We start from the raw sequence: 27,821 nt of genomic DNA on the forward strand, positions 1-27,821 counted from the left end.
TCTAACTCTTAACGCAAATTTCGTTATCATTATAATGCCGCTGCGCAGGTTAGGTTATTATGGTAAAAAAGCTGTGCAGTGCCGTTATAACGATAACAAAACATGCGTTAAGAGTTGCAGAATAGATCTATAGGTTCCCCGCGGTACCTACGATACTTATAGAGTGAGAGAGAGAAGAGAGAATGGATACACAAGAGGAATGGATACAATACTCAATTAGCCTTCAATTACAAGATATCTGAAATGGCTATGTTTATCGCGATGATAAGTTTATTGCGTTCGAAGCTACCTTTACTACCTGAAACCAATGTGTCGAGATCACGACTTTACTTAATACAAAACAGTTAATAGACGTTCTATAAAGGAGAAAATCTAGAGATGTTGGCTCTATAAATTTTAAATTAACAAATGTACAAATTAAGACTCGTTAAGATATTTTTAGTTTTGAAAATTAAAAAGACGAATTTTTATTGTAAAAAATTCTCTATAAATGGTTTAATTTAAAATCTTCAAAATATGCTTGTTTAAGAATTTTGTTCACATCCTATAAAACTCTGTACAAACCGGCAAAATTCCACCGCTCTCTGTGATAAAAAATTCAATTCTTTATAGATAAAATATTCAACGCTACTTGCTTACTATTGTCATAGTTATAGCTATGGTACTATTGTCATAGCTATCATATAGCAGCAATATAATCCATTTAACAACGTTATTTGCATTTACCGACGCGTAATTGATAATTGACGGTAATGCGAGGACCTGCACGACTAAATTTCTCGTGAAGAAATTTAATGAAGATCAACGAGATAGAGAGCGAGCGTTATTCGGATGAGGAGGTCGAGGGCAAAAATCATGTCATGAGGCTCGACTGCTCGACTACAGTCGAGCCGCGACGTGTCAATCCATTCTGATTTTAATTTTGGAACTTTCAAATATTTCGACAATATAATTAGAAAAATCAGTTTGAAAAGATCTTGTTAGTAATAAAAAATGATTGTTTGTCAGTATAATGATAAAGCAATTTGATTAAATTAATATAAATTATACTGTATGTAATAAAAAATAGTTCAATTGCTTACGAGAATATTAACAGGTACATTCTTGATTTATTTATTAATCTATTTATTATTAACGAGCGCCGCTTGAGGCGCGCACACATCTATGAGGATGAGTTATTATTACCCAGTTTGTGGTAACAGCATGTTTTTCTCACACATGCGACGAGAGAAAGAAGACCCGTTGAAAAATTTACGCCACGATCGCCGCCATTGTCTCAACCTACTGACTTCTTCGAGATAAGTCTCGTTGCATCGTTTTACGCGCGACACGCCCTCGTAAATATGCTTTTAGTCTTTATGAACGTGAGACGGTTGCTCGAAAGCAAATGCAATAAAACTACGTGCTCAAGGGTTATGCTGAACATAATTATAGAAGCCTTCAAGAGCTGACTCGTAAAATAAAATTCATTATCGTAATGAATCAAAAATAATTTCTTCAAATTAATACGCGAATAATAATTTAGAATTTTTTATAAATTTTTAAGATTCATTAATTCTTCGCGGAAGAGATTACTACGATATGTTAATACATAGTGATTTTACAATAAGATGAACGAAATTATAATAATATGATTAGATGCCATTAGATTAATTAATAATTCAAGATCAACAAGGTTCGCTTGGCGACTGTTCAATATGGTTAATTCATGTTTCTATGGTTAATTAGGCAATTTGATCGCGATGGAAATTATCTCGAAAGGTTCTAAACTTTTCTAAGGTAGGTCACGGTTTCCGAAGACAAAATTCTCCGGCCACAATCTTTGGCACGCTCCGCTTCGACTTGGACGCATTTGGATTACTCCGAATTTCGCTTCGCGAGTCTCGCAGCTTCTACGATATGAAGTGGAAAATATGTTCGTAAAAGTTGCGGCTTTTTTATTTTGAAGCCAATTTAAAAAACGAGTCGAGCATTGACCTTTAATCACGAATAAGATACATATACATTCAGTTGAAATGGTTAAATATTGGAGTAGTTGTGCTGCGAAATTATAAAGAAAATAAGAAAATTTATATAACATAGGTAAAACAAAGAAAATGGTATAGACGCGTAGTAAGTATAGGCCGCTAGAAATGTACAGATAAAAGCAAGATGGCACGCGAAAAAGTCAATAATTGCAAGTAGTTTATTATTTTCCTTTCTTTCGGAGACTCGATTCGTGCGCGTGAGTTTTTCTTCGTATATTTTTCATTCTGTTTACTAATACAAGACGATTTGCAAGAATTAAACATTGTATGTACAAATAAGCACAAAATTGCATATCAGTTTTTTGTGAAGATAAAAGAGATCAATTCGCGGTTAAATTATCACTAAAAAATAAAATATCGAAAAAAAAACAGAGACAAATTCGACTCGAGCACACCGTGTCCGAAGTCCTTCGTCGCGTTTCGTAATCGGTATCTTACGATTTCCATTTATTTAACAAGGACCTTGCAGCGATTCAGGAATGTATTTTCATACTCCGTGGGGAGTATGTAAAATAGTACGCAATAGAAGAAAAACACTGGTTTCACTAGAGCACTGCATTCGTTATTTGCGAGGTCGCGTCGCGCGTTTTGCGTCACAGATTGCGGTCAGATCGCGTGGCCATTAGGGGATTACAAGTTACAGTAAATTTTCCCAGTGCAGCCCTGAGAAAAATCGCGCGTGACACGCATCCTCGCCCACGCACGTGTTGAATAAAGAGCAAGAGAAACATAGAGAGAGAGAGAGAGAGAGAGAGAGAGAGAGAGGAAGAACACAGATTTAAAAAATCAAACGATCGAGATGGATCTTGATTTATCCTCCTGACTCACTCGTCGAGCCCGATCGGATTAATCCCAATCAATATAGAGATCTACACGCAGGAGTCACCGCACTGTTCACTGTGCCATATCATTGGCCTTATCACTGTTGTGATTATCACTGTATCATCGGGGATGCGATCCTGAGGATCGACGTTGCTCGCGATCGGCTGCATTCGATGACATGCGGGATGACACGAAGGGCTAGAAAGGGAGTTCGAGAAAAAGGCAGAAGAGAACGAGAGAGACAGAGTGGAGGAAAAAGAGACGAACCAACGAGAAGGGGGTGCTACAAAGACGGAGAGAGACAAAGAGAGAGAGAGAGAAAAAGAGAGCGCGCGCGAATGTCCGTCGATGCAGCCGACAGCACGACTGGCGGCAGCGGCCTCACCGCACCTCTGCACATCCACCCACGCTATATCGATCTCTACCGTCCTCCGTTGTCGCACCCCTCACCTTCTTCCTTGCCCCCTTCTCTTCGGTACTCTCGCGCATCAGGAACGGAGTGCCGGTACCGGGCGCTGCTGCGCTGATATCAGCGATTCGGCGAGGCTAGTGCATTGAGATGGTGGTGGTACTGGTGGTGCTCCTGATGGTAGTGGTGGTGGAGGTGATGGTGGTGGCGATGGCGGCGGTGGAGAATTAACTTGAGCTCGGACCCGATTATATGCATCGCGGGGATATAAGGCGTGTGTATGAATGGATGAAGAAACTGCGATGTGTACGTGAGAACGCGATTGGATAATAGTAACGCTCGCGGGTAGGATGAGTGGAAGGGTGCATCCTGGATGTACAGGTGCCGAACAGATTTGCGTATCCTTCTCGTCTACAGATTTCTCGACGAAAATTCAAAATCGCGGCTTTCCCGAAGCTTTTCTTCGATTTTCTCGACTTTTAAAGTTAACTATTTCGATATCTAAACGCGTTACATTATTGAAATCGTATGATAAAACGTTCAATAAAACTTATATGAACAGCTATATGAATAGCTTATATGAATACCGATCAATCATGTCTCTTTCAATCATGTCAATTCTATTAAATTCTTAAAATTTTTAGATATTCGACGAGAAATTTTGTGTGCAAAGCTAACCTTTTCCATTCATTTCTACAAACACAAAAGTATTCTCTCTCTCGCTGGAATATATATATAAAAATTATGCAAATGTAAATTTCAATTTAAATTAATTTTTGTATGATTGCAGTATTGTGAATTATATGAATACACAAATTCCTCAACAAATCTATAATTATACAAATTACAGATTCGTTGAGGAATTTTACACATACGGTGATTCTATGCGAATAGATTGTCGCAAACACGACGTATGTTCGCTTGCATTAGCAATTAGACTTTGTATGACATATGCACGATCTTACGTAACATTCTACTGAGTAATAACGCTTATGATATCTCCATTAACCTGGATCTCCTATCATTGTAAATAAAATTCGCTGCAATAAGTAAAAAATTTAGTGCTCTTTTTATATATATTTGCTAATTTTTTATAAGCATAATGCGCTGTAGAGCCGTGCAATCAATCGAGTGTCAAGAGTTTAGGTGCTATTTCATTTGTGCGTTTTTATCGTACAACAAATGTGTGCAGAACAGAGATAGGATCTCTCTATCCTATAGCCAATCAACAGGCTTGAAAAATTTGCCGTACGACAAAAACGCACAAATGAAATAGCGGCCTTAGAGTTGCGTAGGAAAAAAGTTCAAATCGACAACAGAATATAGTAATTTAACCGATTTTCTTGACGCTTCTTCCTCTTCCATTTCGGCGTCCATTTCGGCGAATTACGTAAGGACCGAATATGAAGGATTCGCTAAGATAATACTGCAAGGAATAAACGCAAGAGATAATATTCCTATAGAATAACGAAATTTTGGAATAAATATAATTTTTATCGCAATATCCGAATTATTTTGGAAAAAACATTAATATTATGTGACTCTGAAATTATTCTGAAGATTTTATACGAAACTTATAAGAAAACTTAAAAACTTTGAGTCAAGGATATATGTATATCAATATTGTATGTATTACATACAAATATAATTAAATATATATATAATTAAATAGATATTTATACTTAATATGGTGTGAACATCTATTAAATATAGGTGCTCACCATCTTTACCTATTGTTTGACTTATATATTATCTCTCTTTCAACAAAAGGAAATCGTTGGAAAATTTGCATGTAACGTGTGCGGGCCAGACGGCATGTCGTAATGTCGACAGCGGTAGAGACAGTTTTAATGCGTAATAGTTACACTGTACCACGAACAGGCAGTAACCACGGAGAATCATCGTAAACAGTTTGGTAGTGCGGTGGTACGTCGATAGAGATATAGAGGGGCGCGGCGGAGCCGAGAGAGAAAAGAACGTCACTTCCGGCCCATTAAGATCGTCAAGGGTCGCGAATCGAGCATGGGAGGCTAATTATTCTGGAGACAGTGTCTCTCATCTTCGATAATTTTTGCTCTCCTTTTTATTCCTTTATTATCTAATAATTTTAAGATTTTTTATTCACGACAAAGTAATGCCTCGAAAGACGATAAAAATCATCAAAAAATTCATCTCAACGAGACGAGGAAGATATCCTTTCTAGAGACGATGTTGGTCATCTTCAATGATTTTTCAACGTCTCTACCCCTTCTTGTTCTGATGCTTAATTTACTTTCCAATAATTTCGTAAGTTTTGCATTCATGAAGAAAGAATTGGAAGCTCATTAGGTCACATGGGACGTATTTCTTTTCAAAATGATTCTTAATTAGTTTCCTTCAATATTTGGCGATGTTCTAATTTATCTCATAATATCTGACGATTTGTTAAGTTTTTATTTGTAAGACTAGATTTTGTCTTAACAGGATCTTACCTGATTTGCGTGTGGTAGGCAGGCGTGGTGTGCTCAGTGTGCGTGGTCAAAAGTTCCGTGGGATTGTTGGCCATGTTTATCGGGAGTCCTGTCGAATGCGTGATCGGCTCCAGCAAGAGAACACCTGGCGTCGCCGGCGATGGTTGTGGACCTAACAACGAGACGCGTACTTTTTCTCTACCTTCGCTGAAATTAAAAGAAGCATATTGTATTGGTATAAAAATGAAAGAGAGATATATGTTATACATATTTAATATAATCAGGCATTATAATTAGGAAAATGTGTTTTCTTATTTTCCTTATTATATTATTATATTTTTTATTTCTATTTATTATTATCTCATATTTTTCTTATATTAATATCTAAATACAGATACTTAATAGTATTTTTAATAATTACTACACTGCAAAGATGTTAACAAATGACATTTGCATTTGGAAAATCGGCAGGTTTGAATAATAAATTTTTCCACGAAGCCAGCCTTGCGAGACTCATGGAAAAAAACTAAGCGAAATTTAACGATTTAACTTCCGCTTTTATCGCCACGCCTCCTCGCGTGTCCTACCCCCAGGAATATGCAGCAACCTCCCTCGAAAACGTCTCTTATGCACGCATATGTATGATTCTCACGTACAAAGCGTCTAATCCGATTGGCTAGAAGGTAACGATTAACATATTGAGTGTTGAACAAATTTTCTCAGTTTCGCAATTTCCATTAAATTGTATTAAAAGATTAATTAAGGAGTCTTTCAGGAGTCTCTTCTTACACGATTCAAAATAATTTTTGTAGATTTAACAGTTAGGTTCTTTCTGGACTGATTCTGTAAGAGTTTGAATTATAGGTAATGTATGTATGTGTATGAATATATATTCATACATAAAATTAATAATAAAATTAATTAATAATAAGAATATAATGTTTGTAAATATAATACATATTTTAATATATGTAAATTTTTGAATAGTTTTTATCAGTGTTAAAGAATATATAGCGAATTCGGTAGAATGCACTAGTACGCACAGGTGCATATTAAAGCCGTTATATATTGATTTTATTTTAGTGTAAAAGTGAAATGTAAATATTTCGAATTATAAAATACACATTTTTCCTAACAATGTAATAAAATGAATAGAAGATTTGGCGATTTAATCCGTTTCTCTATATTTATATTAAACACATTTTTACGTCAACTTGAATGCGACAGCTTTAATGTACACCAGTGCGCACTGAATGCGTCCAATCGAATTCGCTAATAATTTGCTATCATATACATAGGTATATATAGACACAGTATATTTAGAGAGGGATCCGACTTTTCGCGGAAACGAGGTCCACCACACTTCCTCCTTGCCTAGGGACGTTCAACTTTTCACGCCAAGCGAGGTCCATCCCCTTTCCGCCCTGCTTAGAGGCGTTCGACTTTCCACTAGTATATCGCCAGAGGCGAATGACTTTCCTTTAGGCGGGGGAGGGAGATGGGATGGACCCCGCTTCGTGTGAAATGTCTCCTTTATTCCGTTTTGGCATAAAAGAGCAACATTATGTAAATTATATAGCAGAGTATAATTATGTAAAAAAAATATAATATATATAGTAAAATATATATTTTATGTTTAAAAATTACGTTTTTTTAATAAAAATGATTTTGTTAATAATTTTTTAGCAGATCGACTGGTAAAACTTATCAGGGATACTACTCAGGACTTGTATAATGCAAATTTTAATTGCGTGTGGTGCATTAATAAAAAATTGTGGTTTCTCAGATTCTGATTGGCATCCGTATTTCAAAATCGAGGTAAGTAGATTTTGGTTGATAAATATACCGAGCAGGGGACCTTGTTTCAATGATTTTGACCTTGACACATATTATCACGTAACCTTGATAATATATGTCAAGATCAAAATCATCGGAGTAGAGTCCCCTGTTCAGTACAGGATGGCTCACAACCACACAATACTTTTATAGCGTATTCTAGATTATAACAAATTAATTTTAAAAGTTAAACATGTAATAATAGATGTCTAAACATAAAGCTATAATTTCCAATCTCTTCATTTGCGCACAAATCAGTATCAAATGGAAAATATAATAAAAAATATTTAAAGTGACACCATTCATCAACTTTTCTCTACTTTGCTAAAGTAAATTAAATCAGTCGATGAGATATCGTTATACATGTAGTAACAATTTTAATTCTTCTAATAAAAACAATAATATTTTACCGATGAATTCGTATCGAACGCAAATTCGTATCGCGAACGATAGCTCGTCGTCTGTACTATCGTTCGCCATTTGCACGATAAAATTCCGACACGAGTATTTCAAGCGCAATGCGATGAGTCATTCGCCGATAAAAATTGCGTTCGACTATGAATAGAATTAAACCAGTATTTATTTTTCATGATAAATAGGCCGTCGCGGTACTCTCGCGCGCGCGCATGTTCGAATAAACTACTGGATGCTTTAGTGTGTTAACCTTTATTCGCTTCTCCTCACTATTCGAGGCTCGAATTTATTCGCTTTGATGGATGCATACTTATGATATTGCAATTTATGTCGAGGCGCGTCGAATGTGCGATACCGAGCACTTATGTTTTCAGAGCACCTCTCGCGTACGAGTGTTTGGACGTTATTAATTGAGTGACTTAGAAATTAAGCGACCTTTCCGTTTCCGTTAAGCAAAAATATCTTTAATTGCATTTTAGTCGGATGTATCCTTGTATATTTATTAAACAAAGTGTAGACTCGTATTCTTTGGTATTCAGAAGAACGCTTGCCTCAATATAGGTCACGAAAGTAATCCACTCACGAATGAGAATTGCCAATCCTCCGAAAAAGGTATAAACGATCGTTCGCGTCGAAGCCTCGTCGGAACACGTATTGAGGGAGTCATGATCTTGTGCAATATCCTGTCGGTTGCGTAATCGACCAAAACGAGTCGACGGGGATCAAGCAGCAGCGTCGAGAGGAAAACGAAAACGCGAGCTGGACGATGCTCGGAATCGGTTCCCGACCACGGTCACCGACCGTGGAATCAATCTCGCGTATCGCGATAACGATTGTTTCTTACGTTATATCTTTCAGGAGATGAATTTTTTACTTTTTCTAAAAAGAATTTGCTTTATTTCATCGCGGAAGAACTTGAGCACACCTTGCGTAACCGAGGATTCTCAAGAATTTAAATTCTCGCTTTATGTTGAAATAAAGTAAGCCATTGCGCAAGTAATATTTATCTGTAAAAATAGTTTGCATAATCTACACACAGACACATGCTATTGTTATTTACGCATTGACGCCTGACAGCACCCGTGTCAGCATCGTGACGTCATCGAGTTAAATACCTTACAAGAATGATTCAAGCCTTGACAACTCGTGACATCATCCTAATCATCCGACACCATGCTCACGATCAGATTGAGCGATAAGTTATTTTTCCCGGCGCTATTCTGGACGATACATCGCGATAATTCGCCTATCAGTTTTCATAATGATCAGGAAAACTCGAGGACTGTATACCTATCTACTCAAGACTGGATATCACGCATATTAAAAGCCGAATAAACGAAGATGTAAACATTAAAATAAATTTCACAGCGCTGAGTATTCTTCTATAATAATATTGAAAATTAACACTAGAAGTATCGAGCGGACATTATTGACTGTTTCTATTTTTTTAGATCAATACGATACGTTTTGTGTAGAATTCTGAATTTTTTTCCACTTTTCAATAATTATGTCTTTTATACTGATGAAATATACTTAGTTTTAATTTTATTATAAAGGACATAATTATTATATATATATATATATATATATATACCCGTATAAAGAATATAATTTTATCACTTTTTTCATTTTTATAATAATTCATTCGCTTGATCATTTTAAGGAGTGGTACACTGACAAAAAAGTTGTTAACTTGACTAAATGCGTTTAATAGTTATTATTTAGTTCAAGTTCTGGGACGTAAATCCCAGCGCGGCGTATTTGCCGGGTTTACCTTATATACTGTCGTTAAAAATTACAGAATTGGGGTACAGGTTTTAATTTTAATTGAAGGGATATTAATTCAATCGTTGAGCAGAAATTGATATAATATGATCCTCCGTAAGAATTTGTACGTGTATATTCTTGTTGCTAATTATATTATATATATATAATATATTCGCTCTTCGAGGAAGAAATGTATTCTTTCGCGACACTTGAAATTAACAAATGCCAAGCTGCTCGCCGCAAAATGATACGTTGTTCTAAATATAGATGCATGCACTCGTGCAAAATGTTAAAATTTTCAATAAAAATCGTATTTAGCAACAATCGATAAAGGAGAGTTCGAAGTGCTATAGAATTCGTAAACAAATCGCGATAAATCCACTCGTAAAATTCCAAGCGAAATTGTTTGCATGTGCGTAAACTGTCCATTTAACTAAATTGACCGTTTTATCGATCGAATACGATTATTTTTCATGTAAGTTTTTCCAATTGCCTTTACAGATTAAAAAATTCTTTTTTACAATTAAAGTATAAACGATAATGTAGTCCAAACTGGTCAATTTTAAGCAAAAAACAAGAAAAGTTGAAAAAGTACAATTTTGTTATCGACTTCTGGTGTTGAGGTCATGTAAGAACACAACCAATACGAATAAACGCCTTTAATGGTCTAGCTGGATTTTAAATGCTTGTATAATTATGTGTGAATCTATACACTACGTATGTAGTCCTCTAAACTGTGCGGCCCCCCCCCCCCACCGAAATGATTTTTCGGTCTTGAAACGCAAACTCTACTAAACCGCAGTAATAAGATTAATGATTTAGAAAATTTGTGTACGTGTGCGTGCGATATTGATGTAACAGTATGTAGTGATGTGTCGATGATACATTTTCAATCGTATGTGTGTAAATCTTATTGAATTTGAACTTTAGAATTCCCTTAACTCCGTTACTGGTTATTCTTTAAGAAGCTACTAGAGATAGCAAAAATTTTTTTTCGCAATATTTTTACATATTCAAAATATGAGACAGATATATGTACATAAGATAAATGGCCTAAAATCACTACTATGCCTATGAGACGTAAGATGAAAATCAAATCGCCGCGTTTATTAAAGCTGAATGCAGAGCATTTTAAAGACGATCGTATCGACACGCGAACGATCATTAGAAGGTCCTAAAGATTGAGTTATTAAAAAAGAAGAAAGGTCAGTTTTTCAACTAAAGGCTCGGCAAGTCTATTTTTTCACCGCGCGCGTGGGGTATGACGTTTCCGGAAGAACGGGAAAGAGAAGAAATGGTTGCAGTGTGTATCAAGATGCTCTATTACTATGGTGAGAAGAGATTTTCTTTGTCTTTTTCCGCATGTCTTCTCATCGACAGTTACGGCATTGATACCGTCGAAGCGAGAAAAAACTATCGAATACTTGTATGTAGCACGCTCTCGTACCGATCTCTCACCATTTTCTATAGTTGACACGCGGCAACTACTGTCGATCCTGCGGATGACGGTTTCGTGACGAAACCTTAACACTAATTTTGTTATAAAGAGAAATATGACGTCTAGGATGTCCCGGAGAGAAAAAATCGCGAGACGTGATTACCTTTTACTTATTTCAACCACAATTACAATATTTGAATCACATACTTTTTTCGAATGGGCATTTCATTTCAGCCTACGAGCGACCTACGAGTTCGAGGGCCATTGCTTATTCGCCGCCGGTACTTTCCATCCTCGTTCACCCCTATGGATAACACTGGTTGCCTGTCCCTTTCGCTATCTTCCCGTCAGATCGATGGGAGTCCGTTATTAGGGACAGACATGCCGGCGACGCGATTCGATCGACGGTAACGCGACCTTTCGCCAGCACTTGATCAAGAAGGCGAATATACAGGGCGATTCGGTGCTTATCACAAAATCAAATAAGAAGTTTGTCCTTAATAACATCAGCTGTCTTATACCCTAGTTACAAGTTGTCCTATTGTAGATTGTAGTCTTTTTAACACCTGGTAAACAATTTATCATAGAAAGTATTTAAATTGGAATTACACATTTTGAGTTATGAATTTCTTTCTTATAGATAGATCTAAGATAGAATTCAATTTTAATATTAATAGTCTTATAGATATATTTCAATATTAATAGTATTTCAATATTGAATAATATAAGTAATCCTAGTAACTTCAAATGCACGCATGACAAGTTAGACGGTTGATTTTTAACAGCGACGTGATTTTGAATTTGCAATATCTTACATCACGATTTTATTAATATAAGCAAGTGATGTTGCAAACGTCAATAGCGATTGTGTACGTATATGTGTGAACAATGTAAACTGCATGGTCTTCATCCATAAATCTTGTAGACAATGCATATTTCAGATAGTTCAGATAGCGAACGCTAGTAATATCCGAAGGAAAGTTCAACGAACCTTTTTAGATCTTTTTAGATCTTTTTTTTTCAAAAGTAAAACGAGCTAAATTTATTTCCTTACCATTAGCCTTTTGCTGTATGAGCAAATAATTATTTGTCAATTGGTTCAAATATAATCAAATATAATTTTTTCGCAAAAAGATTTCCATTTGACAATAGTTTTCAAAAGTATATAAATATTCGCTTGTATTTATGCAAAGCAGCAAAGAAATTAAACCAATTTTTAATCAATCCACGATTATCAAATTATTCTCTATTTTTAGTAAAAGATTTAAAAAACTTATGTTGCGATTCTTTCCATATTCTGTAATGAATTGAAGACGTTTATATAAACTGTTAAAAGTATTTAAAAAATGAGAAAAGTTTTGTCAAAGGATGCCGCCATAATTATGGCATCTCATAACGAAAGTATAACAGTAAATCTAAACCAATCATATTCAAAGCCTTTTCTATCTATCAATCTTTTAATGGCTGCATAAATCGAAGGAAGAAATTAGAGAGTTTTTTAATTAAATTGTAAATACTTAGTTACTGATGAAGACTCCAAACTGAGTCGAAACGTACGAACCTCATGTATAAAAAGAACGAACACTAAAAATCATATTGTAAGATTATTGCACTCTAATTACCACGTTTATATTCTCATTTGCCTGAACCTTTATTTTTTGTTTTTTCCAAAGCCTTTTACTCAAGATCTTGCAAAATCATTCTGCCACAACAGGCAAAAGGGGAGGTCCCAGATGTGCTAAATGTGTTTACTTACATATGACATTATTGAACATAAAAAAAGTGGAAGAAAGTACAAACTTATAATAGCAGATATGAACTCTGTCTGCGAAATTAACATATGTTTTTTAATGTCTGGTCACTTCTTTTGAATTCTATTTAATTTCTATTAAACTTCATGTATACTTTAAAATATAGAACTCCAAAATAATTATCAAAATTACGGTACTAACAGTTAATAAGATGAATTTAAAACTGATTTCCATCTCAGATTATCTAGGGAAGAAAATTTAGGGAAGAAGATACTTAAACATTCAAGGGATTCGTATTTGAAAAAAGACGTGCGGTTTGCAACGGAATAAAATTTACGCACTGTAAATTCCATCGTGCCTCAAACCTGCTCGAGGGAACGAGCTCTCCCTCACTGGGCGTATACGCACCTTTCCGGACATCCCGTACCCCGCACCGGCAAACAAAAGGAAGAAAAAGAATCGAGAGCGACGTTTGCGACCAATTGGAGCGCGATCGAAGAATCGAGCGTTTCGATCCCTGGATCGTACGGAATGGAGCCGCGATCGGAGCAACTCCGAGTCGAAGGGCGCGTATTCTGTCACCGGGGAACGCCACCTCGTTATTACCTGGATGTCGCACGCGCACACTTCTAATCCACGGACCTGGACGATCGATCTCTCTCTTTCTCTCTCTCTCTCAGTCGATGCTCCTCCCGAGAAGGATCGACGTCGGCGTCGCCGTGGGTAACTCGACCGACGACGCGACTCCGTACACGTCGAGAGAGGGCCGCGGGCGTACTGAACACGTCTCGTCTGCCTGCCTCTCCGCTCCGGCTCTCGCGCTCCTCTTGCTTATCCTGGCTCAATGATCGACAACAGGGAAAGAAAGAGAGAGAGAACACATAGACGCGCGTATGCCGCGTACACGCACCGACGACGACGTGCACTGAAGAGAATGCGAGTGGAGCGCAAGGGTCTCACCCCGTGAGAGAGGTAGGAAGAAAAGGAAGCGCGGGCGGCGAACTACCTTGCGGCGCTAAACGTGTGTCATGTGTGTGTCACTAATACGTGGAACGCATTCGAATGTTGTGGCACGGTGCGGTGCGGTGCGGTGCGGTGCGGAAAACGCCACGCAGGCGCTTCCATTCCCTTCACGGCTCCGATTCCAGAGTATAACGTGAAACTCTGGTGAGTGTCGGCATCTATCGTCATACTCATGAGATCCTTCGCGTTCGAATCGATATTGCGAACTGCAGGTGTCTCATACTTAGAACATATATAAATGGAAGAGGAATTGAGGCTCAAAGAAAGCTTCAGGCTGAACCTGAAGCTCAAAGCTCTAGATACCAAATTAGCGCAATCCTTTTATCTGAGACAAAATACGATAACTTTCCTATTGGCTATTTCAACTGCCATTTTTAACACGGTGGCTGTAGTCCAATAAGCGTTTAGTATTATTATAGTAATTTTTTTAATATGATATGGTTATTAGGTCAAAGATGAAGGACCTTTGCGCTGCTTTGGTATATCTAGAGCTTTATTAAAGCAAACATCTGTGCGAGAGAGAAAGCTATAGAATCCAAATTGACTGTAATGCGCATGTGCCACTCAGTTCGTTTTCCTCCGTTCCACTTCATTCTACTTTGTTGTCAATGTGTGAGGAACACTAAACAACTGTACAACTCACACAGACGGTCTGCGCATGCGCAATGTGTACATTTGGGACTCTCTAGCTATCTCTCTCGCACAGATGTTGGCTTCAGGCTCGATACATGGGCGACATAGGCGCAACTCTCCTTCCATTTATATATGTTCTAAGGTTTCATGCAACAAAACACGATGCATAATGTTTCGATCTCAATTTTCAGAAAAATACGTTCCGATAAATGCAAAGACATCTACTCTAAAAAGTGTGGAAGGAGAATCCAGAAAGAACTCAATCTAAAATGACTAAAAAAGAAGAAAAGAAGAAGATAAAAGAATAATGCTGTGATCTAAGAGGGACATGTATGCACTTCGCAAAGGAAAGTGCTCTTTCCTGATGATTTAATAAAAACAAATATAAAATATTTTCTTTCTATCTCTTCAACGTGGAACAAGTGATTTGGTTGAAATATATAAGAATTAGGTTAGATACAGACCTAAAAATAATTATGTATATTGAACCATCAAATAATCATGGGACGCTCAAGCATGATGAGCAATGCAGGAAAAAAATTTAACATTCTAATAACTATAATAGCTTGCGTCTTATGATGTCTTACATAATTATTGATTGTCTAACAAATTATTTTCACATACACAGATCTGCATCTAGCCTAAGAAGTACTGTTAAATAAGGCTAAATTCTGCCTCACGATGGAACCTAAATTAATCTTTAAAAATCCTTTGTTAGAGGTCCTAAAAAGTATGAAAACAATCATTGTTTAACCGAGAAGTAGTGGGAAAGTTGTAAAAATAGCGCAGTAAGCTATTCTCACAACATATTATCTATGAAGATAACACGGAGAAAAATATTCGTTATATTTTATCGCAAAGTTAGCTACTTTTTTATCAAACATAATTTTATTATGTTTGATAATAAACTTGAGACAATTTGGCAATTTATAAAATATTATCGACAATGATAGAAATTTTGGAAACACGAGCATTTTATAAACTACGTACTAAAATAAAGTCATTTTATAAACTATATAAAATAATTTTGTAAACTAAAAATTGTACTGTCAAAACACATCTCTCATTTACTTTCGTCTTAGAATCTAATATTGAAAATTTGCATTTAAAAAAACATTTTATTAGAGAGAGAGAGAGAGAGAAAGAAAAAAATATCAATAAAAAATCTCATAATGCTACGCCTTTTATTATATATATTCTGGATGGATTTACTTGCAAAAAATAGAACTCCGTCGAGTCTAGTGGCAGTGCCGCGTACTTCGCGGATGAATGACTTTAGTAAAATATTTTAGTAAAAAGAACATAATCGAACATAGAAATCAGATTAAAAATATCATGAAGTATTTATATAAGATAGTTTATATGTTTATCCCTCTCTTCCTATTTGGCATTTATATTTAAAACAATAAGGAATCATGTATAAATTGCTTAATATATTTTATAATTATTGAAATTTATTTTAGTAAAATTTAAACAAACATATTTTATTGTGATAGATATTAATAAATTATATTATTATAAAATTCTTTTAAATACGATATTGTTCTACGATTACTACGATTTTTAGGATAAATTCTAAAAAAAATTCTCTCTACAATATATATATTCTATATAGTTTTATGATCATATTACACAATATTTTATCATATGCTCACATGATAATGAAAATTTTATTGTAACATACGTAATAAAACATATACAAATCTCATTATACAAACAACTAAGTTGTTCTTACGATACTAAATCGATCTTACGATGCTAAGTGTTCTTACGATATCATAAGTTATACGTCGTCGTGATGTTTGCATACAATGATATTGAAATCGAAAAGCTTGGTTTCCAAACTTGAATCCACCGACCAACGTACGTCAGGCAAATAAACATCACGTGGGGAAACTAAAGGGCTAAAGCATGTTCGCTGCATTATTCAATGGCAAGATACTGACCGCGCGAGCTGTGCAATTTGCGTTGCTAACGGGGGCCTTGCACGTTTGAATATGAGAACCACGTACGTGATTACAAAACCGTCGGTATATGTAACCGTATGCGAATAAAGAATTGCGATGATCTCATCGACGCGAGAGCGAGTCCGCTAAAAAAGTTAGCTACGCCGTTCACGGCTGACTTTAGTACTTTGCACTTTTCGTACCTCGCCGGAAAAAACGGACTCACGATCGATCTGCACAATTGGTGTAATCGAGCGACCGCGGTGTATTATCGAACTGTCGTCTCTTTTTCAAAATACTCTTAATCATCTCGTAATCTTATCGCCACGTAATATTGATGTTGTACAGCACGATAACCGTCAAAGTCGAAATACGCGAATTTTCTTAACGAATTGTTATCAATGAACATCCTTTCATAATTGTGCGCGCTAGTGGGATTAAAATATCCTAATAAAGATAAATACGCGTTTCTGAATCTTACTTTTTAACGTCTTTAATCCCTAATGGTTTAATGTAGTTTAATCCCTTAAGTTAAATAACATTATTATTTTTACCTTCCAAGTATGTCAAAATATAAATTAATCTATTTCTGTGATTAGTTTCAAAAGAGTTAAACAATTTAACTCAAGAAAATATATTAAATTTGGCTAAAATTTAATTTATTATTTACTAAATACATTAATATAAATGCTGTTTATATTAACGTATTCATTTAATAAGTACTAAATTAAATTTTAGTCAAATTAATGTATTCTTGAGTTAAATGTGTTTTTTTTTGTTTAATTTCATTGTTTTAATTAAATTAATGATATAATTTGAACGAAATTGTTTAATTTCATTGTTTTAATTAAATTAATGATATAATAGAAGCAGTGGCGACCTATAGAAATAACTACGAATAACTTAAATTTATAGATATATAATTATAACGATATAATCGGGACTGTTACGACTGTTTTAGCCTCTACGCTGAAATTTGATCGCGCGGATTAGTGCGAAATTGCAAAGATAAATAAAAATAATTAAAAAATTCCTACTCTTAGCGTTATCCAGACAGTAGATAGAAAGACGTATACAGGATAATGGTTCCGTTTTTGTTTTGCTTTTTTATATTTTATATTTTTCTATTGTTAAGGAAAGGGGTGTGCCTGTTGCGTTATATGGAACGCTATTTTCTCATTGACTAGTGTCCTTATGGCCTTGCAATTATGGGAATAATGGGTATGCTTGTGCAACTCAAAACGTGCGCTAATTTCTGTAAAAATCTTTACTCTCTTTACAATTCCATATCTACGAAGTAACAATGACTACTGTTCGCGTTAAGGCGCAACGTATAAATGACGACGAACACGACCGATCGCTACCAGTCGGCATTGCGAGTGCCTTGGCGGAACGGGAAATCACTTGATACACGCTAAGATTGTGGCTGAGTTCCGTTATTCACTGTAAATACTGAAAATCTAGTAATAGTATAATGATAAATATACGTAACGTAAACTTTTCAATACTTGCAGTGAATAACGGAATGCAGAATGTTAGAATAGCACGTCGTGACATTTTTTAACACATTAACGCATCCAGCGCAGACATTTACCTTTTATATTTTTAATTTGTTAACTTTTATTTCATTCTTGCATTCATTTTGATATCACGGATTAATAGAATATATTTTATATTTTGTTTTGTAATAATACATTTTGTAATAATACATTTTTGAGATAATAAATTTGAGAAATACATTTTGTAAAAAGGCGAGAAAGGTAACTTAATTACAAATTACATTTTTTTGCCTTATTAGCTTTTGCGAATATTTCTATAAAATTCCCTATAATGGAAATCGTTGGCTAATTCATTCTTGAGTAATAACATAGCTAAATTAGTTTTAGTGCATAATAGTGCATGAAAGTACAGTTCGATCTCGCAGACTCCTGGTTCGGTATCTTATTACATTTAACGATGAACATCTGTTCAATGAGGGTGGAGACGTAACTCAAAGGGGATTTGATGCAGCAACAGCGAGATTTTGCGCCGCGTTTTGATTTGACGAGCCGATTCGATATTTACGAATGTCGATTTCTACGCAATCTAGCATTGCTCCTCGATGCATGCGCACGTAGAAACGGATGCTATTTCGGTGCCCGCGGGTGCGCCAGTTGACGTCACGCACATGCGGCTTTCGAGGATGCGATTTAACGCGATAATCGGCTTCCGTGATCGAAATTTTGAGGCATTAATTTACGAGTTGTTGCTAAAGTTACGATTGCTCGCGAAAAACAAGCCAATGCATGCGTCATATATTCAATATATGTATCTATGTGACATAATATCTTATTCGTTTATTGCCAATTAAAACTGTTATGATCCAAATTAAGCTCATTGCATTACATTTGCATGTATAATGTAACAGTAAATGTGCTATATGCTTCTTATATTAAAGACATATGTTTTTTCTTCAGAAAAAATTTCACATAATACATTTTTTATATTATGTTAAATTTTGAAATTTTGAAATATTTAAAATACCTACTTAAAACTCGAGATTAAAAGAAGTTTATACAGGATAGAATTTCGATAATTCTTTTTTTGTGAGATTAAAACTTACTCAGTATCAGGCACAGGTATCATAGGAGGAGGTAGGCGGCCGTTGTGGTCCAGAAAATGATTGATCTCAGGTTCCTCTTGCACTGGGGTCTCATAAACGAGTGTTTCCACCATCGACCCTTTGCTCGAGCCGAAGGATACCCTAAACAGTAATCATTCTTGATAAAGCAAATAAATAAGCAAACAAGTTCATTGATAAATTTAGAATTAAATTATTACAGAATTATATAAACAAATAAATAAGAATAATATTTTCTCTCCACATTTTGAGAAACGGCTTTAAAGCTAAATGACTCTTTACTTATTTTGAACATTCTGTATTCGGCATGCGATTAAAACAGGTCATATGATATCGATCAGTGCATGAAAAATACTTGTTGTAAACCTCAGTTTTCTATCGCGTGACCACAACCGACGACCACAAAGATGATATCAAAATCAAAATCTTGAGATCGCCATGGCGTCGAATTACGATCGCGCGTGATCAAGATTGACCCGTATATAAGTAAGTATGCCGTACACAGTTACTCATTACTCGTCTCGGAAGTGGCTTCGGTGAAAAAAAATTAGAAGAAAATCTTGACAAATTCGTTCAGCAACTATCCACAAAAATTGCATGTCATATTTATACAAGAATAACTTTTTAGTAACTTTACACACAATAATTATCAAATACAAAGTTTGCAATAGCAATACCGACATTTCGACTCCTGTTTGAATTCTCTTTAATGTAAAGGCGATAATAGAAAGATAATTTTGATCCCTCCTTCAACATAGTCAATTAGATAAAACTTTTGGTCAAACCATTTACAAAAAGTAAAATCCAGACTCAAGAGCTAAATGAGAAATTATTTACAATGTGATATTATCTATGTGGGTCAAATAATAATTATTTTTTTATTAATATGAATTAACAATAGTGTAACCTCAATATTACAATTTTTTATTAATTACAATGTAACTGTTAACTGTAACTCATGTATTGTATGTTGTACATATTAAATTGTTGAATAGAAAATTATAATGTTGTGATCATTACTACTAGTTGGTGTTTACTGGGATATTTACTATCTAATAGTAGTCTAATAATACTAATTGGAACAATTAATGTTACTAACTAATTCTTTCAGTAAAATTTTACTGGTTTACAGTGCTCTACACTTATAACTGCTATAATCAGCTTATAATCAGCGACTATTTGCTGTTTTTCAGTAATAATACACTGCGATTCATTTTTAGAGAGTACGTCTGATAATTAGCTTTCCTTCCTATATCGAAAAAGATAAAAATCATCCAACAGGACAAAAAGATGTATTGTTTGTACTACAGGAGTGAAAAGAATTGCGAACAAAAGATCTAGATTTCAGATTTTAATGTAAAGAGTGTAACGTCGAGCTCTGTATAAGTTATTGTGTTTTCAGATTTATAACACAAAAAAACTTTTAATGTTTGTTATTTACTAAAATCATCTCAAACAAAAATTTAAAAAATCCGATCTACTATCTAATTTAACGCTAACTTGAACATCATGATACAACGTATGCATTAAAGATTCTATAAATAATTAAAGTAGTGTGTACATTAATTGATGATTAAATCTTGACAAGAAACTGGATTTTATGGAGAAGCACACATTTCAGATCAATCGTTTTTCTCAAGAATAGTACAATTCATAATTAATTCAGGACGTCGTAAATAAACGGAGTTGTAATGATATCGTCAAAGACATCCTGTGTATCGAAAGAAAAAAAATTTTTTTTAAACGTTTATTTTTGCTCGATCGCAGAAGAATTACTGCATCGAGCCGTGATAATTTTATTCTTACGGCTCCCCCCCCAAAGCGAGAGGTATAGTCTGCTCGGTTGAAATCGATTATGGAATACTATGGTTCTTGTTTGTAATATAAAACACTTTCATTTCGATCTCTTCGTACTTTGACATAAGTGTGTTTTATTAAGCGTTATTATTTATTCATTTTCATGAATTATAAATATACAAAGAATTTTAATATGAACGAGATATTTGATCTTTGTGATATATACAGCGTACTTATTGAAATGTCCAACTGTCAGAATTGGTTTATTTCTTATAGCAAAATTTCCTGTACTTTTTTTAAATAAAACAATAAGTAGGTTATGATTTTTTATTTTCTAATATTAACCAATATTAATATATATGTGCATACAGCGTATTTATTAAAATCTTTTAAAGAAATAACCAAAAAACCTAGCTGCACGTGCAAACGCATCTATCTGCCAATACACATTTGCAAAAATAAACGCTAAATACGCAACAGTATTTCCTAAGTACGCAATAGCGTTTTGGCAACGGATCAGTTTCTTTCTAAAGTGATTCAAGCTACGCGCTGCCAGTATTATTATGTGAAGAACTTAAATAAACGCTCAAAAATGCATTAATCGGCATGTTAGTATGTTAGAAAAATTTCTTTATCACAAAATTTATCGTTAAGAAATGCTTGAACAGAATTGAAACTCATTGTTACAATAGAACACGATTTCATCTCTGTGAAGTTAGCATCTTATCTTTTAAAACAATAAATTTTTCTTATAGTTCTAAATATACTCTGAAGAGTTTTAGAGTTTTAGAGTCCTTAATAAAATTAAAAATAAGTCTGCTAAACTAAAAATAGTTTAGCTAAAAAGAAATCACTGATAAATTTTCGGCGCTAACTTCACGAAATGAACTTCACGAAAAATTACGATTTTTCTTTAAATATTAATTTAAGCGCTTAAAGTCATAATAATTATCATTAGAATTCTTGAAGTGCTAAGTAGAACTCCTATTAGAACTGTCGGAACATTAAAAAATTGTTTAGGTGTTAGAAATTTTTCAATCTCCGCGATATGAAGTCCTAATAACTTCTCAAACGTTAACTTTACAGCTTTGAGTATTAATACCTTTTGTTAGAACTCTTGTGGTGCTATCCATAATTGTTAACAAAACTATCGAAATTGTTAAAAGCTTTTCATGCTTCGAAAAATTTCTAACATTCGAAGGATGAAAAAGTTTTAAAAGTTTTGGCAGTTCTCTCGACAATTCTAAATAATATCAGAAGAGTATATTTACTACTTATATATCCATATGTACCTATATATGGAGGTGAAATGACGAAATTAAAATGTCTTTAAAAAATAGTTTTTTTTTTAACTTTTTAGATGATAACGAAAGTTTTAATAAATCTAAAAAAATAGATCAATCTTTTTATACATCACAGAAATTAGGAAAAATGGTCTCTTGTCCCCCCCCTTCCTCTACAGCTGGCAAAAATCATAAAAAATATAAGTGAAAAAAGATATACATAAAGAGTTTAACTTTTTTGAAAAATGTCGAATTATCATTGCAAAATAAATCATTCGACTTTTATTTAAAAAGATTTTTTTTTCAGTTTCAATAACATTTGCTTTAAAAGAAAACAATTAAATCTTTTACATGGATACATAAAAATACATATTCGTACTATTTTATTATAACTTTCAATATATTACTAGTCCAAAATAAGATGAGTAAACTTTTTAGTCAGCGTTTTCTAGTTTACTTGTAAAAAACGTAGTAGTTATACTTACTGACAGAGATTTGTCTAAAAACGGATAAATGTTTAAATAATGATTATTACTTATAATTTTCAAACGCAATTGTGAATAAATCATTTAATTTTTACAGTATATTTAAAGTTCATCATATAGTTCATTTTTACATACTTTGTATAAATACTCTATAAATACTGCTGGATCTTTTACAGTAGCATAAATCGATAGATTAAGAAACATTTGTACCGTATTCAGAGCTGAATTTAACTGTATGTGGCGCTCGCGAGTAGGATGAGTATTCTCGAAGATATTTTTCAATTCATTTGTGTGAAAATTTTAGCAAAGTGGAATTATAAGAACTTATTAAAAATAATGTCAAAACTGAGTTACAATATAATGAGATCATGTTTTAAAATATACAAAAAATCGACTTTAAAACCGTATATTTAAAAAGAACTATTCGTCATTATGCAAAACAGTTCTAGGAAAATATGAAGTCCATCTAAAGAATCAATTTGATTCTAATATAAATTAAATCCGTGTAAGGAGGTCAAAAAACGTATTGATACGTCTCCTTTGTTCCTTTGTTCTTATAAAGCAAATTTTGGTTAAAATAATCAAATATATATTAGAACAATACAATTTTGTAATGAAAAAATAAAAAAAATTTTTGTTAGTCACATATCAACAAAATCAATGATTATATCATAATATTCGGAGCTGAATTAGAATAGCTAAACGGGTTCCGACGTAATATCAGTCTTGTCAACATGATATACGCAAAAGCACAGTTTTTAAGACTGATATGTATCAAAACATTTCTCTCAGTGGAATTTTTATCGGCATAACACGAGAAACTGTAAGAACTGCGCTTTTGCGTATATCATGTTGACAAGACTGATATTACGTCGGAACCCGTTTAGCTACTCTAATTCAGCGCGCTCCGAATATTATTTTAGTCATACAGTTTTGATAATATCATAACATTTGTGACACATTGAAAGTGTTAAAACATACACAATCAACAGGATCAAGCCTCTTTCTACTTCGCGTTATTTCACATCGGTTTCATACTGAGACATCTCTCTCACTATCTCATGCGTCTTTTTTGTCAGAATTATTAAATGCAGTCAGGAGACGGTCTCGGTACGTCTTGTCCGAGCGAGGCTCCGTTCGATGCATTATGACGACCCATCGAAGTCACGGTGAGGTTGACCCTGACCTATCCTTCGTGCAAGTGCCGGCAAAAGTCTCGTACGGGCTGCGAAAGTCAGTCTGTAGACCCGATATGTAGTGACGTTCTCTTTTTCTTTTCGCGAAAGAGAGGCATTTTATCATGTATAAAACCCAATGAACTTGCTGAGAGAGAGAGAGAGAGAATTTATTTTAAAGTAATAAGCTTGAACTGGAAATTATAAGATTTACGCAAAAATGTTATTAGATATCACCAGTCTACTTTGACTGAATATGGCCTTTTTTGCTTATTTGTGTTGATTGACATTTCTCGATTGAATTTTATTTATAATTGTTTAAAAAATAATTTAACGTTATTTTTTAGAGTGTGCAAGATCTAGTCTAATGACTTCTCGTTTATGATTACCTTAATTTGAAATAAATCGCTTTTTTAATGCTATCTTCTTCACTTACCTCTTCAGACTAGCGTGCTTCGCGCCGTTGAGAATCTTGTTCTTACGTTCGCTGCCGGCGGTACTGGCTACGCTGTCGATGCTGTAGAGGCTGTCGTCCTTAGTAACCCTGCTGGCGTTGTGCAGGGTCGATTTCCTCGTGGTTGTCGTCCCATTGTGCTTCGGGCTCTCGACCGGTCGAGGGAAACCGTGCCGGGTGACAGGATCGCCGCCAGTCGGATCCTCGATCTTGGTGGAGACGATCATCGCTCTAGTCGTGTCCGTGCATTTTCTGGGAGATGTGCTCACCACAGCGGTGCTCTTTTGCAGCTTGCTGGTGTCGCGATAATTGTTCTGTTGGCTGCTGGGTTCGCCGGGCGGTGGCTTGTCCTCCGTCGGCAACATGTACGACAACATTGTCCCTTTTTCTTTCACCTGGGCACACGGGAAGCAAACACGTAGGCGGAAATTCAGTACGATCGCCGTGGATGATCGGCGGAGTCATTAACCAGGTAGGCACGACGATGAGAAAAATACGTAGCGATACAAAAGAGATCAATTGAGGGTCGTCAGAAGCGGATAGAAAAAGAATACCGTTCACAGTAATAAGAGCATGACGGCAAGCTGGTTGATTAATGCTTCGAGACACATAGTTGGAAGTTAACAACATACCACTCGCAACAATTAGGAAAGATTCGGACGATTCTATAGTTCGACTCAAATGCCAGCGATTAGGAAAGACCAAAGTAGCATGTTCCGACAGACATATTCATTTAATGTCTCAAATTTGGATATTGAGAGAAAATTTCGAAATTTCAAATATTTCTAGATGTCATCATTTTCTGAAGAAATAGTCATATAATTGTTTTGAGTAGTATACATGTATAATATTAAAGAAGGTTTATTTCGCAAAATAATCCTTTTTAAAAGATATATATGAACAATATACGAAAATACATGAAATTTGTACCATTAAAAAAATAAAAGGTGCTTTAAAATTTGCACTTTTAATTAGATACACATGAATTTTCACACCTCAATAATCTTATAAACCGCAAAAAATGCAAAAAAATTTTAATCAAATATTGAATTAAATTATCGAGAAACAGTTGGTTCCATTGAGAACGTGGAACAATAGCGAGCATATTCTTCGAGTATTATACTATAAGAGGATTAAGCCGAGTAAGTAGTTCGATATCTCGTAACGGTCGAGCGATTATATGAAATCACGCGTGTCGCAGCGCTTACATTATTATTCTGCGTTACTGCGTATATATAGCGAAGAGCATTATTATTAGCGCGATAAGTCAACCGTCTCCTGTCAAACTGGTGTGTCGCGTCGCGAGTTTCCCGCGGATGAACGTCATCGCTGTTATCATTAGCAGATAACTGTATTGGATCCTCGATGTAACGCTAATACTCACGATGAATCGGAACGAGAGAGTGGGCACGAAAGAAACGATTCGCTTTAAATGTGTTGTTTACACAGTCATTGACCGACAGACCCGACTTCCTATCTTCAGGCGTCTTCGATAATAAAACCTGCAGTATACGGATGTATAAAGAAAACGTCGATTGGCTGGATTTAAATGTTTAATAGTATCATTGATAAAAGAAAACTGACACGTGAAAAGATATTTGAATCGAAGAGATGGCTCCTTTTGCCTATAAATCGATTGTCTACAATATCATTTGCCTACGTCACTTTTGCCGTAGGCAATAATTTTTGTTCGTTTGCGCACAAAAATTATTGCCTACAGCTCGATTGCCTACAAGCACTTTTTCGCACAAATAAAATTTTCAGAGACGAAACCTACATTTATTATTGCCTACAGATCGATTGCTTATATATATTATTGCTTAAAGTTCGATTTTGCTTACGGGTACTATTCTGTTTTAAAAATACAAATTCTATTTTAAAACACAAATTTTCTGATATAAAAACACGAATTCTCTATTTTAAAACAAATACTCTGCTTTAAAAATACAAATTATCTACTTATTTAACTTAACCTTAATTTTATATTTGTGCGCAAAAGTGCTTGTAAGCAATCAATTTGTAGGCAAATGGGATCCCCCAATATTGGTTCAACAATATATTGGGGACTCAATTTTTACCCAATATTGGCGAAATATTGGAAGAACAATGTCATAAAACATTTTTCAGATACAGTTATTTTGTAACTACGATGTAAACTTGCATTTGAGAAACAACAATGTCAAACTCTAATTGCTTATTCATAATCAGTTATCTTCTCAGTTTATAAAGTATTTGTTGTAGAACAAAAGTGGTACATTTACAAGAGAAATCACTTGACTTTGATAATTCCGTAGATTATTGTTTAAAAAATTGTTAAACTATGTGCGCATTATGCAATATAGTAATTACAAAGTACACTTGTGTGCAAATTTTTTGTACATAAAAAAATATGTGTCTATTATTTTTTATTACTCTACAAATATACAAAGTTTCATTTAATTCGAGGAATCACAGAAAGGTAGGTTTACTTGTTAGTTATACAAACTCACAATCAGTATTGTTCGTTCAAGTAATCTTAGATCCACTGAATATTTATGTTATTCATACACTGAGAAAAAAGTTATTAATTTCATTATAAATACGTATTTAATTCGTAGTGATTATTTAGTTCCAGGATATTTATTTAAATTAAATATATTATACATGAGCTATGTCAACATGTTATTTGTTTAAATTAACAAATATTGGCCTGACAACCCGTAACCGCTGCATTTAGTTGAATCAACTAATATTTTTTTTAAACAAAAAAAATTTTTTTTCTCAGTGTATGAACTATAAAATTTTTATGTTAAGCAAATTTTAACCCCAGGTGACAGTTATACGAGTCAAAAGTAAAGGAATTATTTTATTTTTGTGCGATTTTCTATGAAATCGACATACCCGCGGTATTCGGACTTTTTAATGCGTATTTTAATTCTGTAAAAAAATTTTGCAATCCATTGAAGCCAGTTCGAAAATTTTGATTACACTGTAACTCGTAGTAATTGCCGTTGCTCCAACATTCCCTTAAGCTCAATCTCTCGGTTTACGCTCGGATGCACTTGCATCTACGTTGTTCGTTTCTCACGCGTGCGATTTCGCATGCGCGTTGCCGCAAACTCGTGTCTCGCGACTACTTCCGCGACTCGCTCACTCGCACCGACGCTTGCGCACTCAATGAAATCGCATCACACGATTCCATTTAATGATTATTTCAACCAAAGCGATCGTAGTACATTGATGGATGATCGAAACTTTTGAAATTATTTCAACCCCTTGTCGATAAACTACATGTTATTATTGCTATGTTGCGTTTGTGTTTCGAGAACTAAAATGTGGAAACCACGTCTTGACATGCATTCCGATTTTTCAAAAAATTTTAAACAGTAGCTTCAAAATTTCAGTGTCACTAATGTCTCTAACGCGAATGCTGTTACTTTTGGTGCAGCAGCGAGTAGCTTTCGTTTCGCGGCGGATGACGAGAACAGAAAAGGAATGTTCGCCAGCGGAAA

At 34.7% G+C, this 27,821-nt stretch overlaps 1 protein-coding gene across 5 annotated transcripts in view; it reads right to left on the reverse strand.

Annotated features, from left to right (window-relative positions):
- LOC108720524 (uncharacterized) overlaps nt 1-27,821 on the reverse strand; it is a 68,448-nt gene that overhangs the window by 13,701 nt on the left and 26,926 nt on the right. For all 5 annotated transcript variants that reach the window (XM_018444586.1, XM_018444582.1, XM_018444584.1 and 2 more), the window contains 3 exons: nt 24,313-24,725; nt 19,119-19,259; nt 5,730-5,915 (listed from right to left, as the gene is read on the reverse strand). In XM_018444586.1, coding sequence (XP_018300088.1) covers nt 5,730-5,915; nt 19,119-19,259; nt 24,313-24,707 — 722 coding nt within the window. In that variant the 5' untranslated portion in view covers nt 24,708-24,725. The remainder of the gene's footprint in view (nt 1-5,729; nt 5,916-19,118; nt 19,260-24,312; nt 24,726-27,821) is intronic.

Source organism: Mycetomoellerius zeteki, unplaced genomic scaffold (genome assembly GCF_001594055.1).
Source record: "Mycetomoellerius zeteki isolate Tzet28-1 unplaced genomic scaffold, Tzet1.0 scaffold151, whole genome shotgun sequence".
NCBI lineage: Eukaryota > Metazoa > Arthropoda > Insecta > Hymenoptera > Formicidae > Mycetomoellerius > Mycetomoellerius zeteki.